The following is a 20,088-nucleotide window of genomic DNA, read 5'->3' as shown; positions in this document are numbered from 1 at the left end:
TTGCCACATGCATGTGGGATCTAGTTCCCCGACTAGGGATCAAACCCGGGCCCCCTGCAATGGGAGCGCGGAGTCTTACCCACTGGACCACCAGGGAAGTCCCGAAATCTTCTAGTATTAGTTGTGCCTTAGGAATGCCAGAAATGACATCTAATTTATTTTCTAGTATATTCGTCCTTTTTATTTTAGTATCTTAGTATGAGGGTCACTTTTAATTCTCATGAAAACTCATGCTTTCAAACTTAACTCCAACCAGGCCAGTCTTTCAATTGATCATTTCTGGGTAGTAATTTCCTCCTCTGAAGTATGAAAACCTCCATAACTTAGGGTCAAATATCTTAGCAGGGGTGGGGGTGGGGAGAGAAAAGATTTTTGAGAAGGCTTGTTTGCCTTTTGCTCTCCTCAAGCATGTAAACCTCACTGAGTTTCTGATACAGCACTTTTTGGACTAGCATATAATTTCTGGTCAAGGAGCATTTCCCTTATTTGTCAACAAGTTTATTTTGGAGCCTTTTTGTAACATAAATAGTCTGAAGAGCTGTGATCACATTTTGTCATTTGATTGGTTTGTCATTTGATTAGGTTTCATATCCAAATTTAAGGAACTGAGAAAAAGATTCATCAGTGTTTCGAATAGAGCTGAGTTAATGGAATGTTCCTGCAGTCAGAATCTTTGTTGAAGAGGTCTTCATCCTGAGCAAAGGACGATGCAGAGGGAGTGTTTTTGTTCTTTCCCAGTCATTCCCATACTAACCCTTTCCTCTTCTTTTCTACTTCCCTCATAACTTATACTTTGCCTCCCTATTCTAGAAGCCATGGTGAAATCAATAATGGGTAAATATGAATAAGGTAGGAGCAACCTACTGAGCTGCACATCTCCCTTTTCAGTAAAATCCAGAACTACTGACCAGTGGAAGCCATAGAGCTGGACTTGAGAACACAGCACTTATTTTTGCTTTTTCTTTCCAGACTCAGTTGACCCAATTGTTTGATGTGTTCATTTCTTGGGCATTATCCCTTGAACACCATCAGTATACCTCCATGGTCGTACAGGGCAGAAATATGTGAAGTTCCTTCCCTTGCTTTGATTTCCCAAGTAGCCAGTTATTCAAGTAGCAGTTGATCACCTGTGTTTGAAACAAATGGAAAACTTGATTATTTTCATGGGGAATGGAGAACCTAGGTTCCCCTACTTTACGGTTTGTTTCTTTTTATTCCAGTCCTTTTCTGGCAGGCAACTCAGTTGATTCACCATGCATCAGCTTTAAAGACATCTGTTCATCTATATATAGGCTGCTTGCGCAGACCCATTTAGAAACAGATGATATATTAAATTTGTGGAATTCAATAACAGTGAAGGTATAAAGATGCATGCTTGTGCACAAATAGGTATTTTTGTTTAGTTTTTATTGACTTGGGGAATGGAGAGGAAATCTAAATGGTGATGTACAATAACATTATACGTAATACATAATATACATAATACATAATATGGTGTTTACTGAAGGTCACTTATTAAATGATTTGTTCTAAAATGAATAATCCTCAAGGCCTGGAAACATAAAGCCATTTTATTTAGAGTGCTTAGAATTAAGAGGAATTAAGATAGACTAAGGAAAGGGGAAATTCATATAAATATGCATTTCTTTGTAGCTGAAAGTCTTAGAAGAAGGATTGTTGTATATATACAGAGCCAGACAGATACATTACACCATAATTCTGAATTTACTGCTTAGGGCTTTTATTTTCCTCCTTATAAACATTGTTAGGGTTAGCAGGGGTTATGCAATGTATAAAATAATACATACCTACAATCAAATTATAGCAATACCCAGAGTATACTGATAAAGGGTTAATTCTATTATGTAAATGGGAAACTTGGTCAGATTTCAGATAAGCATAGGGTTTGGAGTTAACTGCTGAGAGGCACAAGATGGAATTTTCAGATAACTGAACTTTAATTTCATTTAGTTTTAGAGATGGAAAAGGTTTATTAGATGAACCTTCCTCTTTGACCTAGAGCTGTTTAAAAAAAAAAAGCTCCATAAAAAAGCTCGAATCAGAGTTAAATTTTTGCTTTCATGAAGCAAGAAGTTTTTCAGTCAGTAAGTTTGCATAATGGATCCCTTATGGCCCTATCTGTATATGGGTTTTTAGGAAGGCTGATGATTGATACTTCAAATTATTCTTGGATAATAGAGTTTTCATTAGTTATTGTTTTTTTTAAGTGTTCAGACTTACTTAATTGCATTAGGTTTCCCTGTTCTCTGAAATCAAATCAGTTTGTTATATTTAATCCTTTTCTAATAGCTCATCTTACACGGGGCCTTAGAAACACTCTAAAAGATGACAAATATATGCCCTTTTTTCCCCTCCTACTTTATCCTGCCTGGCCCTCCTCTTTCTTTCTTCCAAGGAGACATGTGGCACAGTATTAAGTACCTTCACTGTAGTGTCACAGCGACCTGGTACGAATCCCAGTTCCAGCACTTTTGAGCCATCTGACCTAAGGCAAAAGTTTAAAGGTTTGATCCTTAGTTTTCTCATCCGTAAAATGGAGATAATAATTGTACTATTCGCACAGGGCTTCCCCCCGCTTCAAAATTATTTAATTACAAGGCTGGATAACTGAAAAAAAATTTTCCATTAAAAACAGTTTCAGAGCTAGAAAGTATCAATAACAGGTTATAACTCTAGGGCAGTGACGTGATTGAATAGAAATGGCTTGAATCTTCTGGATGCATTAATCTAGATTCGATGTTGGGTCAGAAATCTATTTACAAATTAAAATAATCTGTCTTGAGTTTTGTTTTCTTTCCGTGTCCATAAAATGAAGAGCTTTTCCTGATCACCAGTTTTTCATAAAACAGAGAAGTAAATCTCGTGGCGCTAGCCAGAAAAGTTTACACCTTAGGAACTTCATAGGAAACTGGCCTCTTTCAATAGGCAGACAGCAACCCCTCATTTAAAATGAAGCTGTTCATCAATTGGTGACATTCATAGCTTCATCCTTCAACCTGCAGGATGCTGGTAGGATTGTCAGGTTTTAACCAAGTCATTTTCCAGCAAACATTCTCCCATATGTTTTGGAACTTTCCTTTGCATCTTAGTCTCTCCACATAACAGTTCCATTACACAGAAAGCCATTGTTCCAAGCACCACAGAGCAGCTCCCAAGTCCTGATGTAAAAAAGAGGGCTTTTTTTTTTAATTAAACAAGTGAAAAGCATGTCAGTCACTTAACATAGGGCTGACACATAGCAACACTCAATGACCCCTATTATAATTTTATTTTATTATTACTACTGCTGCTGATCTGTAATTTATTCTGAAATCAAGTTCTTAGATTAAATTTATTTTACTGAAACTGATCACCCAAACGTCTTTGACCCTGGCCTGAACCATCCATTTCCCTCATCCCCTTTGCCTTACCACAGAATGAACCCAGGTGATCGTACTCCGTGCCTGTTTATCTTATTAGCAGCACAGGCTTCCAAAAGACCCTGGAGAAGCAGAGAAGTAAGGAGCCCAGGTTCTGGAATCAGAATGCTTGGGTTCAAAACCTGTTGTGCCTCTTATTAGTAGATCACCTTAGTTAACCTACTTAATCTCTCTGGGCCTCATTTTCCTTACCTATAAAATAATAATACCTATTCTCTCCATAGGGAAGTTATGAAGATTAAGTGAGTTAAAACATGAAAGAATGTAGGACAGTATCTGGCACAGAGCACATGTTCTATAAATGTTAGCTATTAGTGTGGCCGTTGCTGCTTTTATATTTTATTCTGCAAGGCTGTCTTTATTTTTAACAATGTTGATCTGCAAATAATAATAATACCCTCCTGATTAGATTTCTCAGGCTGTATGTATCATCATTTAGAGATCCAGTTCAGTTTAAGAAACAATTGTTAAATGCTTACTGTGTATTAAGTGCTCTTGGGGGGTGGTTCATAGATTAGTAAGATATATTCCCTGCCCCCCCCCAGGAGTTTATAAACTGGTAGGAGAGAGAAGATTTATTTAGAGGGTAAGTATTACACAGGGCAAAATATCACTCTACTTTTTATAACAGATAAAAGGTAGCTCACAGGAGGCCTGGAGTAATTCTCAGTGCTGGGGAGAAGTGAGTTGGGAAGGTCAGGTGAAGAGTTGGGCATTTCCAGGTGAAGTGAATAAGGAGCTGGGAAAGTTCATGGTACCTGGAGGAAGAGGGATTGGACAGTCTTGATCGGGGTGACTGAGAGTGGGCGAGACACAGTGCTGTCACTGCAACACGAGGAAACGTAGTAAACTTGATGAAATAGGAGCGTAAGGAGGTGGCAGAGTTGAAGTTGGCTCAAAAGTTTTAGTATTAGTGCTGAGGAAGAGGGTAGTGATACCATTAAAGAGAAAAAGGATGGGAAGTAGATTAGGTTTTGGGGGGGGAAAGATAGGTTTTGGACCTGCTGGATTTGAGATATAGTCAGGAGAGACTAGTTACGGTTCTGCAGTTTTTGGAGACCTTCTTAAAAACTGCTTTGTGGATGGAAAAGGCAGGCATTAGGGTAATATGGTTCCTAACAGATACAGGTCCCCCTCAGATGTGACTTGCAGGGACCTTATAATTGAAGACTTATCATATAAGGGAACTTCCCTTGACCCATGAGATCCTCTTAACCCTCCTTTTCTGGACATTTTCTCACTTAGTCTCTGAATGGAGGCTATGCCTTTGTCATTCTGTATGGTGTGCAGTGTGCAGTGGTAATACCCTTTAGGTTTCACTGGCATTTGAGATAGAGATAATTGGCTTTTTACTTAAAAAAAAAATTCCTATTAACTTGTTATATCAAGTCGTGTTGCCAGAGTAGAAATAGTAGAAACACCCATCACCCTCCCTTAGTCCGGATGTGCTTTGAATCACCTAGCTTTGTTGTTTCATGTCAACAGAAAAAGGCTCTAAGTGAAGAGGAAGAGGCAGAGAAGAGTTATCTTAATGGCAAAATATTTTCTGGTCCATGGAAATCCATTGCTTGCTGAAAATAGGTATAATTTTTAGATACAAAAGAAAAGATTTTGCAAATAACCAATACTTCCTGATCTATCACTCGCTATACTTATGGTGGTGAACATTTGCTACCAGAAAGAAGGTGTAGAACATCTAGAAAGCTTTTTCTGCTGTGCGGTGGTCCTCATTATGTTTTCTTTGAGTTAAGAATTTGTGTTTTTTTCGTCTTGGAGGAGGACACAGTGTTGTAGAAGGTTTTGAACAAGAGGCAAGACTTTGGTACTTTGTGGATTGTTATCACCCAGCAAGACCCTTTGCAACTTCCTCTCGCCGCCCACAGCAGAATACGGAAACCGTGCTGTATCAGGCCACTTCTGCAATTACAGTCACAATTAAAGGGGATCCTTCTTTCACGCTACACCCTTCTGTTTCGAGGCTTTCTTTGCATTTGAAAATGTGTCTTTTGTGGTGGAATGCCCAACTGAGCCTTGATCTCCCCTCTCTCTTTGCTGCCATGCAGTGCTGCAGTTGAAGCTCCAGCAGCGCCGGACGCGGGAGGAACTGGTGAGCCAAGGGATCATGCCGCGTAAGTACCACTCTCTCTCCCCCTCTCAGCACTTGATAGAGTTGCTTTTAGGATGCGGTGTGTGTACCCAGTATGCCACGGGGAGAATCTAACAGAAAACAAGGCCTATGGGGTTCATTTTTCACTGCTTTCTTTGTCATACTTTTCTAAGTTCAGGGCCTCTCAATCAGTGACAGTTAAGAGAACAGCCCTAATTGATCAAGTTCAGTGAAACAAAAAACGTTAGGTTTAACGGTACCATTGACTCATCCTTAGCTTCTGAATTGCACGTTTTAAAGGGTTTCTACGCCCTATTATACTTCCCTTTATAGGAGGAACAGATCTTGAGCTGGGGTACTGTGAGGAAAAACACTTCTCACATGTGTTTTGCTTTAGTGTTCGGGTGCTTGGGAAGAGACAGCCCTTTTCCATCTAGTATTCTGAGTCAACCCCAGTTTTATTTAGAGTGAGAGCCTCAGATATACCCTAAGGCTGGCATGGGGATGAGTGTGCCTGAATGGAGTCATTGATGGGGGTATCGCAGGGCTGGGCTTGGTGCAGAACTGCATCACTTGGGAGAAATAAAGCCAACCTTGGAATCTGTTAGAAGTAAGAAAATTTGCTTTTACTACCAATAGCCTTATAAAATGAGTGGAAGCTGAAGCCAGCAAAATTTTGCTTTTTTTGACATTTCTTTTTAAGTCATCAGCAGAGAGTTAGGCTCTCCCTCTCATTTCTTTTATCTTTATGTGCTAACTGCTACTTGGACACACCCTAATGAAGTAAAAATTTATATATCATACAACAACTTCTAGCTTCATAGTGGGAGAACTGATGTTTTTCACCTTAATGCTGCTAACCTACTGCTACTGTACTTTCCTAATTCTCATTCACTCATTCATTCAAAATATTTGAGTACCTAGTGTGTGCCTGTTGATACAGGAAGATAAGTTCAACTCCTGCTCTCAGGAGTTTTGTACTTAGAAGACTGATAATATAATAAACAGGGAGACAAACACAATTATTTCAAAACATGGTAAATGCTATGAAGTAAATTAACTGGTTGGTATATTAATAAATAATAGGAATGAGATGGAATTTGGAAAAGTTGGTCAAGAAAGGCCTTCTTGAGGAGGAAATATTTGAGCTGAGATCTGAAGGATATGATGGAGACAGTCATTCAGAAGCAGGAAGAGGGCCCAGGAAGAAGGAAGAGCAAGTGTAAGGGCCTAGTGCAGTTAAGAGCCTGGCATGTTTGCAAATATCAAGGAAGCCATTGTGGCTGGGCCTGGTAAGTGAGGAGAGAGTAGGGGTCTGTTAAGATTGGCAAGGTGTGCGGAGCCAGAATGAGAGCCTTGTCAACCACGAGGAGGAGGTAGGTTCTGCTTTAACTACAATGGAAAGCCATTGACGGCTTTTAAGCAAGTGAAGATGGGATTTGATTTACATCGTGGTAATACCAGGTCCATGTCTAAGAGCTAGAACTTCATAGCAAGTATAAGGAGTCTGAGGTCTCTTTCTGTCCTAAGTGTCAGCCAGGAAACTTAAGTCTCAAATTTATATCTTTTTTAAAATTGCTATTAACTACCAAACAATTTACCCACATGCCATCTTCTTCTCTGGCCTTCCAGTGAAGGACTCCCCATCTTTAAAGTGTGGATCAGTTAATGTGATCAGGTAGGGTGGTGGTGTGCTTTACAAAACACTCCAGATCCGCCAATCTATATACAAACCTTGTAGAGGAACAAGTTACCCAGCGTCACATGGCTTTCACCAAGACATCATGCGTTTAGTGTCTACTTTTTGCTTGGGGTAGTCCTAGGTGCTCTAGAGATTAAAGAAATGTAAGGCACAGGACTTGCCCTCAAGACATTTAACAGTTTATCTGGGTAGTAAGATTTGCCCATACACAAGATAAAGAGCAATTCAGCATTGACCTGTGGGGTGCTGACTCTAATTACAGTACTGGTTCTGAGAGCATAGTGCTACCTCTCAGGATCTGTAGTATGTTCAGGATCCAAAAGCCACACGGAGGATGAGTGCCTTGCATTCGTCTTGCTGCCTTTCATTTGATACCAGGGGCTACTGGAGATAACTGTTTAATAAGATTTATTGTATACAGTCTCCTTGCTTAGCATTTCTTACAGTATTCTGTGTTGTTAAGACAAATGATGCTTGAGTATTGCAGTTATCTGCTTATATGTTTGTCTCTCCAATTAGACTGTGAGCTCCTTGAGAAAGTATCTTATTTATATTTCTGTCCCCAGTACCTGGCACTGAATGAACGAATGAATGAAGACAGCTAGTTGTAAAGTGGAGTGTGTGTGTGTGCGTGTGCGTGTGCGTGTGCGTGTGTGTGTGTGTGTGTGTGTGAAAGAGAGAGAGGGAGAGGATGAAAGACAGACACAGATACCACTCTATTGCAAACTTGTTGGAATTCTGGGCATGGAATTTGAAACAACACTCCTGTTCTGTCAGGAGCCCGGGTTCTAAAATATTCTGAATATCTAATTGTGTGCTTTGGGTGGTTCTCTGTATCTGTGAAGTGAGAATAATTGCCCTTCTTATAGGAATAGAAATGCCCTGCTTCTATGAGAATATTGCATCTTCCCTCATACAACAAGCCACCTTCAACTATGGGCACAGTTTGGTTTCCAGCTTTTCTAGTGAAGAAAGTAAGAAGCAAACTCTTAGATTATGAGAGAGAGTGTTGAGGCCTGGGAAGAGTTTCAGGTGTGAAGTTCCCTGCTCATCAGCATGCCTGCTCATGTGCAGATAGGGTCCTGAGTTCCCAAAGATGAGGCTCTTTTTTTCCCCAGCCCCTCACCCTCTGAGTAACACCACTTCCTCACCACAGCCCCTCACCACTACCCTAACTCTCATTATAGCCTCCAGCATTCTCTGCCTCCCTGACATCCCCAGCAATTCCACATCTCACCCTTCACTCATGTCTTTCAAAAAAAAATATGAGTAGTGCTGGGGGCAAATCATAATTGATCAGCCATTTGTTGATTATTGGAGATTTGGAGACCTGAAAAGATACCATCTGGTTTGAAGTGCCCATTTCCATTTCCATCTTGCTGGCCTGAGGAGTTTCTGAAAAGTGCCTTTATGTTTAAGTTTGTTGTACGACTTAGGAAGTAATTAGGACCTTCAAACCAGAGGAAAGGAGCAGTGTAGTCACGGCTACATTCTGCCTCATCATTTCTGATAATATCTTTTATCAAATTCTTTTCATCCCAATCTTTCTGTAGCTCTAGGAAGAACCCACCCACCTCGTTTCAGAGAACCCTCATATGCAGCTCCCATGTGTGGCTGGCTTCCAGTTCTGACATCATATCTGTAGGACATGATGTTTTCAGTAGCTGCCTTGCTGTCAGGGTCATTCATGTTTTTGCATATTGTTCAAAGTTGGGCTACGGCCTTCCCATAGAATTCAGGGGATTAAAGAATCCCTCAATTCGCATACACCTCTTTCTGCTACTTGATGTGCTCTGTTCATGGCATGTAAACTATGGGATATAAAAGTTGCTTTCTGATGTGCTTTTAAATAGAATCATTTCCCAGAATCCTTCTTTCTCATCATGTAAACATTTGTCTCGAATTTAACACTACTTAAACCCTACCAAATGCAGAGTGCCAGATAGCAAAGGATTACATATTCCAGGCCCTTAGCTTTCTTTAATGATGTCTGAAGCTCTGCATATCTTGAGGGAGAGGAGAGATGGCACAGATAGGAAGCTGGTGTTTAAGTACAAAGATTAAGGAATGCTGCTGTATCTAGGATGAAGATTCATAGAAGAGGTGGGTCATGTGTGGTACACTTTGTTCTCAAACAGAGCTTTCCCCACAGCCTTTCTCTTTGACATTTAAAGTGTACAAGCCATAAGGTTAAGGTGAAAATTAAGAAAAACATTCTGGCAATGAGAGCTGCTGCAGAGGAATAACCTTTTAAAGGAAAACCTGGAAATTCTCCTGACCCAAACAAATGAGAAAAAAAGTCTCCTATAATCTTTCTAGATATGAGAGAAGAATCTCATTTGTCTGTTCCCTCTCCACCTTTTGTTATTGCATCGTGAATCCTTGAGGAAAAGCAGAGGGTAGCGTATTTCTAATGCTCCACTTACCCCTTACCAGGCCATTATTGCCCCATGTGCGTGTAGTAGGAAAACCTTGGTACCTTGGCAAACACGAGGAAATCATTATGTTTGTCCAGTAGATTAAGGATCTTCCTCCATTTCTTGGGTGAGCTTGTTTTTTTCATTTTAAATGGTGTTTCTGTGCACTCAGCCTCTGCCATTGGTGACACTTACTTCTCAGTGGTTGGGAAAATCCGAAGGGTGTGAGGGCAGCACAACTCAGAGAGGGCAGCCACTGTCAATCCAGGGGACTGTCAACTGCCTGGCCCCTGAGAGGCCCTCAGACATGTTGCTGGGTGAGAAAGTGAGCCAGTTGGCCAGCTAGTTTTGACTGATTTATATATCTTCTAGTAGGCCCTGTGTTCTCACCCTGAAACTGGAAAAAAAATGGCCTCGTGTAATGGAGTTCCCGCAGCTCTATTTTTAATAAACTTCACCACATCTTGATTCCCCAGCCCTTCAATTCTACGGTTTGATCCCTTTGTCATGCTTCAGCCGTCGGCATTAGCCAAGCGCTACACAGAAACAGTGTGGCCCAGTTGCAGCACTCGTAGCTAATCTAAGCTGTCATTTTACTGGCCCCCACGTTAGCCGAAAATCTCCTGTTCATCTGACTATAGCAGTCTCTGCACCAACAAGAAATTTCTTCTAAACTCTGACAGAAGGTTATTTAATGGCTGGAAGTGTCAGGATTAATTATTGCAATCTCTTTTCCTCTGTAGCTAAAATTCTTAATAATAATATTTTTGCTATTTGTAACTTGGGGATTATTTCTTATATTATTCTTGATCAAGTGTACAAACTGAGTTTCAAGATTCTCTTTCCTGAGTACATATGGATAAAAATCTATTTTGGTGAAGCTCTTTTAAAAGTAACTTTTGGTGTTCTTAACCCCTGAGAAGGTAAACCAACCTCCTCAGACCTCAGGATTTCTTGTAATGACAAAGAGGCTATGATTTAACTTTGTCACTCTCAGTCCGTCTTTATTAAATACTGAGGTGCCATGGCATCTTTTCCCCCAAGTTACCATGAATTCAAAAGAACTAGCCTTTATACCAGCCCTGTCCAATAGCACTTTCAGTGATGTTAGAAATATTCTATAACACTAGCCACTAGCCACATGTGCTATTGAGTGCTTAAATGTGTCTGGCGTGAGTGAAGAGCTGAATTTTTAATTTAATTTAATTTTAATTAATTTAAATTTAAGTAGTCATATGTGGGTGGTGGCTGTTATATTAGGCAATAGGGTTTTAGGCTTTATTCTGCCACTTAGGAACAAGGTGATTTTAGGTAACTCACTTAACTTTTCTGAACTCAAATTCTACTTTTATAAAATTCTTATCTAACATGGAAACAACCTAAATGGATGTGTGTGTGGGGTGTGTGTGTGTGTGTGTGTGTGTGTGTGTGTGTGTGTACACACACACACATACACACATATACATACAGACAATGGAATACTACTCAGCCATAAAAAAAGAATGAAATAATGCCATTTGCAGCAACATGGATGGACCTAGAGATTATCATACTAAGTGAAGTAAGTCAGAAAGAGAAAGGCAAATACCATATGATATTGCTTATATGTGGAATCTAAAATATGACACAAATGAACTTATCTGTGAAACAGAAGAAGACTCACAGAGAGAACAGACCGTGGTTGCCAAGGAGGAGGGAGGTGGGGGAGGGATGGATTGGGAGTTAGCAGGTGCAAACTATTCTATGTATGTATAACTGAATCACTTTGCTGTACACCAGAAAATAACACAACATTGTAAACCAACTGTGCTTCAATAAAATAAATTCAAAAAAAATAAAATTCTTATCTACGCCACAGTTAATTTGGAGAAAAATGAGATGATGTCTTGTTCATGCTTTTGAAATACAGGTAGAAGTATTTGCAGTTAAGAGTGAGAACATTAGCTTGGATCTACCATCTTGTGAATCTGAAAGCAGCTTTTTTTATATATATATATATCTCATTAAGTTCTGTGAAAACCAGTGTTTGGGAACAGGAACTATTTTTTTTTTTTAAGCATCTTTATTGGAGTATAATTGCTTTACAATGGTGTGTTTCTGCTTTATAACAAAGTGAATCAGCTATACATATATCCCCATATCTCCTCCCTCTTGTGTCTCCCTCCCACCCTCCCTATCCCACCCCTCTAGGTGGTCACAAAGCACCGAGCCGATCTCCCTGTGCTACGCGGCTGCTTCCCACTAGCTATCAGTTTTACATTTGGTAGTATATATTAGTCCATGCCACTCTCTCACTTTGTCCCAGCTTACCCTTCCCCCTCCCCATGTCCTCTCAAGTCCATTCTCTACATCTGTGTCATTATTCCTGTCCTGCCCCTAGGTTCTTCATAACCTTTTTTTTTTTTTTTTTAAGATCAGGAACTATCTTTCAGTAAATAAAATCCTTCTTAATTTCACTTTCCTCCCTGCCCTTGGATTAAAAAACAATTGCTAAAAATTACTGACTCAAAGAACCACTAGTCAACATGGTACTCTGTTAAAATTGTTCCCCTTTTGGTTGTATATTAACGGGACTACTATTTTATTAGCTTGCCCTCTCCATGGTAATGTATTTTTGTTTTTAACCTCTCTTAAAACAAAACAAGTGAGTGGCTGGGTTGGGAATAATTTTTTTTTTTTTTATTTTGGGGCAGCTTGCCAAGAGACAGAAATGTTCACTGGCAGGGACACTGGTGATTCCAGAGCAGAAGAGGGTCTAGTTTGAGGCTGAATTGCCACCCATCCCCCTTTTTGTAAATCTTACAAAGATTGAAGATGACAAAATTGTAGGCTTCAAGGAAATGTCATTTCTTTTGCTTTTAAGTGAAGTGTTACAATGTCTGAGACGTTCTTTTTTTAAATTTTAATTTAATTTTTTTATACAGCAGGTTCTTACTAGTTCTCTATTTTATACATGTTAGTGTATATATGTGAATCCCAGTCTCCCAATTCATCCCCCCATCCCCCTCCGGCCCCACTTTCCCCCCTTGGTGTCCATACATTTGTTCTGTACATTTGTGTCTCTATTTCTGCCTTGCAAACCGGTTCATCTGTACCATTTTTCTAGATTCCACATAGATGCGTTAATATACGATATTTGTTTTTCTCTTTCTGACTTACTTTACTCTGTATGAGTATCTCTAGGTCCATCCACGGTCCGAGACATTCTGTCTCAAAGGATTCTGTGTAGATTATGAGTTTGGGTGGGGCTAGGGTGAGAGCAGATCCTCACCTGGGCCTTGGCCGTTTCCCATGTGCTCTAGTCCACTTGGGAGTTGCTAGAAGCTCTGTGTGGTAGTCTCTGAACAGCTGTTCCTGTGAGCCAAAGAAGTTTGGACAGGATCTGACCAGCGCCCCTTTCTGGCAGCAGCTCAGAAGAGGCCTCCCTCGGGACTTCCCTGGTGGCGCAGTGGGTAAGAATCCGCCTGCCAATGCAGGGGACACGGGTTCGAGCCCTGGTTTGGGAAGATCCCACATGCTGCGGAGCAACTAAGCCCGTGCACCACAACTACTGAGCCTGTGCTCTAGAGCCCACGAGCCACAACTACTGAAGCCCGCGCCTAGAGCCTGTGCTCCGCAACAAAAGAAGCCACCACAATGAGAAGCCTGCACACTGCAATGAAGAGTAGCGCCTGCTTGCCGCAACTAGAGAAAGCCCGCGTGCAGCAACGAAGACCCAACATAGCCACAAATAAAACAAATAAATAAATTTATAAAAGAGAAAAAAAGAAAAGGCCTCCCCAAAGCCTGCAGTTTTCCCACCTCTCCAGTCCACCCGGGGCCCTCGGGCTCGTGCTTCTCTCAGATGCTCAGTCTCACAGCTGTTAGTGTGGTCCACTTGGCTTTTTCAGATACATAGATATCTCTGGATGAAAGAGGTAGTTTTTTTTTCCCTTTTCTTTTTAATTGAGATGTAATTGACATACATTATATTAGTTTCAGATGTACAGCGTAACTTTTTTTTTTTTTTTAAAGAAGCAGAGAAAGAGAACTCCGCCTGTCTGAGATGGTGTATCCTCAGCACCAGAATGTTACCATTTAACTGTAGTTGAATCCCAAGTTTCAGTGGCATTTGATAAACACCATGGTAGGGACTTCCCTGGTGGTCCAGTGGGTAAGACTCCATGCTCCCAGTGCAGGAGGCCCGGGTTTAATCCCTGGTTGAGGAACTAGATCCTGCATGCATGCTGCAATCAAGAGTTCGCATGCCGCAACTAAGAAGTCTGCATGCCGCAACTAAAAGACCCCGTGTGCCATAACTCAGATCCGGCGCAACCAAAATAAATAAATAAAAACAAATCTTTAAAAAAAAAAACACCATGGTAAAACATGTGTTCCAGGATTAGAGCTAACCTGATCCCTAGATTTGAAGCTGAGAGAAAATTGGTTAGGCATATGGCCTCAGGAATCTTCTCTTTCATCTCAGGAGAAGACCAGCTGGGCACGTCACTCCTTGGTATTTTACGTTGCCTTTCTGATATATGTCAGCATCCTCATCTCTCTTCCAGCTGATGTAGGTCATCAGAAGTGTGTATTCCTATGTCAGTGGTCAGTGACTAGCATAGAACCTCTTCCTTGTCCAGTTGCTAACTAATCCTAAGATAGACCCTAGAATGAGTTGTATGTTCTGAGCGTATTCATTGCTGAATCCAAAGAAGACTCCCACAGGGAGCTCTCTTGAACAGACCATCAAAAGTAATCTTCTTGATACAGGTTCTTGATACAGTTTAATATCTAAAAAGTGTAATAGGTATTCACTTTCATTTAATAATTAGTTCTCAACATGTCTGAGATATCCAAGGCTAACATCTTTGCAAGATAATAAGTGAAGTAAAGGAGTTAATAAAGTCACTTGTTGAAACTACGCACTAATTTTACTTAAACGATAAAAATCCTAAAGAATTATGTACTCAAGGGGAGCCCTGATAGATACCTGATGATGGCAGTGATTTAAAATCCTTCAGCCTAGTGGGATGTTATTTGCAGAAGGGCAAAGGTGATTTGGAGCTTGTATCTAAACAGATGACTTAGGTGTATTGATTATGGGGCTTCAAAAAGGGGTATATGTGTATGCTTGAGCAAGGAGTGTATATTGGAATGATAATTGACTGATCTGGAGTATTAGGCTAGGCTATGGTGTGAAAGGCAGATACAAACATGGCTGGCATACATGTCAAAGAGAAACTTGAAGGCCAAATTCAAAATATTAGACCCCTGATATTTTAGCCTTTTGGAATTCACTGTACCTGTTGATATTCATGCCATGCAGGATTGTGCTATGGCTTTTATGTCCCAGTCTTGAGTCTCTTTCACCATCAGTGGGTCAAGGTTGAAGATTCTGGAGCAGCTTGCGCTTCTATAAAGGAAAAAATTAGCATCCTTGAGTCTCCATTTTTAACATTCATTCCTGGTAGTTGGCTTCCCTGATGGTTTGGGTGGGGGTGACAGCCCAAGTGCCAAAACAGGATATGGATGAAGCACGTTTTCTGCCTGTCAGTTTGGACCCGTGCTTGCCCCAGAGTGCATGGTCCCTTCCCCATACCCCATCACCCAAGCTCTTTCTTTGATTCACCTGAACTTAGTTCTGGTTTTCGTTGTCATGGCCAGTCCCTGGACTGTTGACACAACTCTTTGGTTAATGGTCAACAATTGCAGGTTATTTTTGCAGGCATTTTGGTATGACAGATAAAAACAGAAAGACAAAAAATGGAAGTCAACCCCAGTTAGCTCTCAGCATTTGACTTCACACCCACGCTGTTCTCTTCAGAAGGAGGATGGCACAGAAGAAAAAGTTAAAACAGTAACAGTGCCAAACGCTTATTAACCAGAGCTTCTAGCAGATGGCAGAGCACTTTCACTTTGATGCTAGGAGTCATCACGGCAAATTATATAATTGCCATTTTGCCGATGAGAATACTGAGGCTCAGAGGGGTCATGTGACTTGCCCAAGGTCACAGTACCACTAAAAGACAGAGGTAGATCCACTCCAGGTCTTCTGGCTCTGAACCCCATGCTAATTCCTGAAAGTCACGGTCTAATGATTCTTATTGACAGAGGAATTCATGATGATAGCTTGATGTACTTTCAAAATTTCAACTTTGTAAATATTAAAATTGAAAACAGTGTTAGATCAGGAACTACAGTTGGTGGGGAAAGGTGAAAGTTAGTGGGGAGGGGTTGTATGTGAGAGTGGCTCCATCATTTTTAAACCCTCTATTAAAATTGCTTCCAAGTTGCTGCTCTTGTCTGCTGGCTTGAAGGCCATGGGCACCTTTTCACTTCTGTCCTAATAACGCTTAGTTAAATCAGAGGTTTTTGATTTTGTGTGTGTGTGTGTGTGTGTGCCATTGATGCTCCTTGGAAAATCTTACACATCCTCTCACTAGACAGTTGCCCAAGCAAGTACCCAAAATTCAGCACACAGTTTCCAGGGATTCATAGATACTCTAAAGCTGGTATAGTGTGTCCCAGGTTAAGGGCCCCTCCTCTGCCTGGATGTGGAATCCCAAGAAAAATCATTCCCCTAATGCTGTTGTAAACCCTTACACATCAGTGACACAGCCAACCTCTGTGCTCCTCACCTGCTGTGTGCTAAGACCAAGGACTGCATTTCTGTAGCTGCCTTCCACTGAGTGTGTTGCCAGGCCCGAATACAAACAGCAGGGTGTGGAATCCATCCCAGCTGAATGAGGCCCTCGCCAGGGTGTGAGGAAGATGGCAAAAAGCCCTGATCCTCTGACTCTCAGAAATACATACTTTGCACCTCGAAGCAGTGGTCCTGAAAGGAGCTCAGGAGATTAAACTCTACCAATTTGTGGACACCTACACAGCCATCAGAGTTGCAATTTTGAGTTAGCTGTTCCGAAAAATTATCAAGTCCTTACTAGGTGTACTTTTTAGTCACTTAGCCCCTGGTGGTGGAGAATGAGCAAATAAAAATTCTTACTTTCTCATCTGCAGTGTCACCTTTCCCCTGCCTTTTGGACTAGGGAAACAATGGTTTTCAAATTTTATTGGCACCAGCCTCCTTGAAGAGCTGACTAAAGATTGAAATTCTTGAAGCTCTGGGATCTCTGCATTACATAGAGATTCTTGCCCTCCAGAGACTTTCTAATGCAAGTGTGGTTCTGGAACCACACTCGGAGAAACACTGGACCAAGGGCTGCTGGCATCATTCCCCTTTTCATTTTTAGTGACGGCGTAGAATATTGTTACTGTCTTCCCGCCAGGAGTTCTGAAGTACAGGATAGTCCTATCCACGTGATTCAAGAGTTGATGAATTTCTAAGACAGTTGAGGCTGCTGCATATAAAATGATTGAGTACAGACAGCTTATGACCCCTTGCCTCCAATGCTGGGAAAAGCCTGCCTTGCCTGCCTCTCATATGGCCTTGCACCATGTCTGTGGTCAGTTTGGCGGAGTTAATGAACTTCCTGGAGCTGTGTGACAAACTTCTGTGCTAGGGTCACGGGATGTGGCAAAAGACTCAGTTAACTTTGGAAGGAGTTTGATTATACGGTGACTCCCTCTTCTGCTATGTTGACCCCTTTGAGAGAGGGTTGATGGGAAAAGGGATGGGAAAATGTGTACCCCTTGACATTTTCTGAGGTTATATCTGAAATCCTCCCTTCTTCCCTTCCCTCCCTCCCTTCAGAACCATTGCCAATATTGGAGCAAATGACAAGGCAGCATTTCTTTGCAGAGGAATAGCGAGGAGAAGAAAGCAAAATGTAAAAGATCAGATTAAAATCACTGTTTGTTATTTTTTTGTAACTATCAATTTTTTTTTTTTTAAAGATGCCTGATCAGAGAAGTATCTTTTCTCTGACCCACTCCCACTCCTCCTCCTACCTGGCTTATGCTGAAATATACATAAATTAAAAGATCTGAATTTTAGAATCAGAAGAACCAGAGGCCTTTGTCCTGCCGTTAATTAGGATGTGATCCCAGGCAAGTCAGTTCTCCTTTATAAAGTGTAGGAAATAGCAGGTACTAAGAAGCTCAAGTAAGGTAATTCCCAGCATGCTGTGCAAACAGCAGGGGGAAAACAAGGAAACCATTTGCAGCAGATCTTTTTATTTACGTTACCCTCAGGAGCCTTTTTGTCAACAGCACGGATGACAGGCACAATCCTGCTTTATTTCTTCTCCCTGTTTCATTCCCTCTATTTCTACTTGAGAACAGGGTAAAGTCCAAAGTCCTGCAGGGCCCTCTGCGGCTCCGCCTCTTACAGCGTCTCTTCCCACTCTTCTCTTTGCTCACTCTGCTCTGCCAGCCTGTCCTGTTGAGGTCCCTCTGTCTCTCAGGCAGGTTGCCACCCAGGGCCTTTGCACTTGCTCTTCTCCTGGCCTGCAGGGCTCATTCCTTTCCTCCAGGTCTTGGCTCAAACATCACATTAGAAAGTCTTTCCCTGACCACTGCGTGTAAAGTCCTGCCCTGTCGCCCTCCGTCGCCCATACCCTGCTTTATGTTTCTTCAGAGCATGCACCACCTCCTACTGTGTTAGGTGTTTATTTGCCTGACGCATCGTTCTTCACTAGGGAAGAACAAGGATATCCCAGCACCGACAGACATGTGGGCTCTCAATTAATACTTGTTGGGAGTGAGTAACCAACAGTTAGCGGTCTTAACCCCTTAGGGGACACACACCTCTGGACCCCACCCTCACTCTTACTCCTCTGCCTCTTGTGGTTGGTCCCCATCTCCACCAACTCACCAGCATAGCTCCGAGACCTCTGGCTGTGTCCTAAGTATGAGTAATCCTCTGGAAACTTTGCAAGCCGTATTTTATCTGACCTGCCCACTATTAACATCTCTCTCTTTCTACCTACACCCTTTTTCTTGAAGCCGAGTCTCTATATCTTTATAGCCTTCTCCCACCCCCATGAGCCTTCTCAGGTTCTTTTGCTGGGCTCTGTCCGTCACCTATGCTTAAATTCTGAGAGTCTCTTAAGATTCATCCTGGGAAGTATTTTCTTCTGTCTCAACATAACATATATTACATTATCCCTAGATGATGCCGTGTGCACACACATACACATATAAGCATATGTACATATATACACACATGCAAGTACACACACATACCACTTGCACATCTCTTGATAGGATGTCACACAATTAGCTCATATTCAGCATGTCCCAAACTAAACACCATCTGTCCCACCCTGTCCCAGGCCTACTCCTTCTGTATCCCCTCTCTGGGAGTGTTAATGGTACAACCATTTACCCGGTCACTCCATTTTATTCTTCTGAATGGCCTCTTGATCTCTACTAGAGTGATCTTGTAAAAATGCAATTCTTACTCTTTTGCAATTCCCAATGTAATACTTGATTTCAGGCAGGTATCATCAGTAGATGCTAAAACCATTAGGTAAGCAGTGCTTAGGGAACAGGATTTTCACAAGGCCTCAAAATGTTACCCCACAGATTATGTATTAATTACAAAAGGGGAAATGCTACCTTTAGGATGGAGAGATCTGGTGTCACCTTTCATGCTTTCAGCACTGTCAGTGGTTGGGCAGCATGGTACTGTGTGTGCCTCCTGATGTTAAGAAGTACACATCAACTATGTAGTCTTCCTGCCAAAAATGTTTAACCTAAGTCTAATCACGAGGAAACAGCCAAATTCAGAATATAGGACATTCTTTCCACAAAACAAGCCGGTTTGTATACTTAAGTCAGTGTCAGGAAAAGTGCAAAAGGCAGGAGTATTGTTTCAAAATGTGACCGAGGAGACAACTATGAAATGTAGTGCATGATTCTTGATTACATCTTGGATTAAGGGGGAAAATCCAAACCGCTATAAGACATTTGACGGGCAATTGAGGAAATTCCAACATGGACTGCAAATTCGATTATATTATTGGATTAATATTAATTTTCTGAGGTGTGATAAAGATATTTTAGTTAGATAAGAGAATGTCTTTCTTCTTAGGAAATGCATATTGAAGAATTTAGGGATGAAATGTGATTGATAGTCATCCCTCTGTATCTGCAGGTTTCGTATCCACAGGTTCTAAATATGTGGGTTCAACCAACTGCAGATGGAAAATATTTGGAAAAAAAATTCCAGAAAGTTCCCAAAAGCAAAACTTGCATTTGCCACGTACTGGAAATTATTTACATAGCAATCACATTGTATTAGGGATTATAAGTAATCTAGAGATGATTTAAAGTATATGGGAGAATGTGCATAGGTTATATGCAAATGCTACGCCATTTTGTATAAGGAACTTGAACATCCTTATACAAGATTTTGGTACATGGATTTTGGTGTCCGTGGGGCATCCAGGAGCCAGTCACCTGCAGATACCAAGGGACAACTGTGTCTGCAACTCACTTCCAAGTGATTAAATAAACAAAATTGTGTGTATGTGCATG

The 20,088-nt window shown here is 41.2% G+C and overlaps 1 protein-coding gene across 6 annotated transcripts in view; it reads left to right on the top strand.

Annotated features, from left to right (window-relative positions):
• Positions 1-20,088, top strand: part of MRTFA (myocardin related transcription factor A) — a 173,089-nt gene that overhangs the window by 127,077 nt on the left and 25,924 nt on the right. For all 6 annotated transcript variants that reach the window (XM_027107740.1, XM_027107739.1, XM_027107742.1 and 3 more), the window contains one exon: positions 5,504-5,569. In XM_027107740.1, the coding sequence (XP_026963541.1) occupies positions 5,504-5,569 (66 nt within the window). The remainder of the gene's footprint in view (positions 1-5,503; positions 5,570-20,088) is intronic.

This window comes from Aethalodelphis obliquidens, unplaced genomic scaffold, assembly GCF_003676395.1.
Source record: "Aethalodelphis obliquidens isolate GAN/ISIS:26980383/991018 unplaced genomic scaffold, ASM367639v1 scaffold8, whole genome shotgun sequence".
Classification (NCBI taxonomy): Eukaryota; Metazoa; Chordata; class Mammalia; order Artiodactyla; family Delphinidae; genus Aethalodelphis; species Aethalodelphis obliquidens.
The sequence above is the reverse complement of the archived record's forward strand: the minus strand, read 5'-3'. Positions and strand labels throughout refer to the sequence as shown.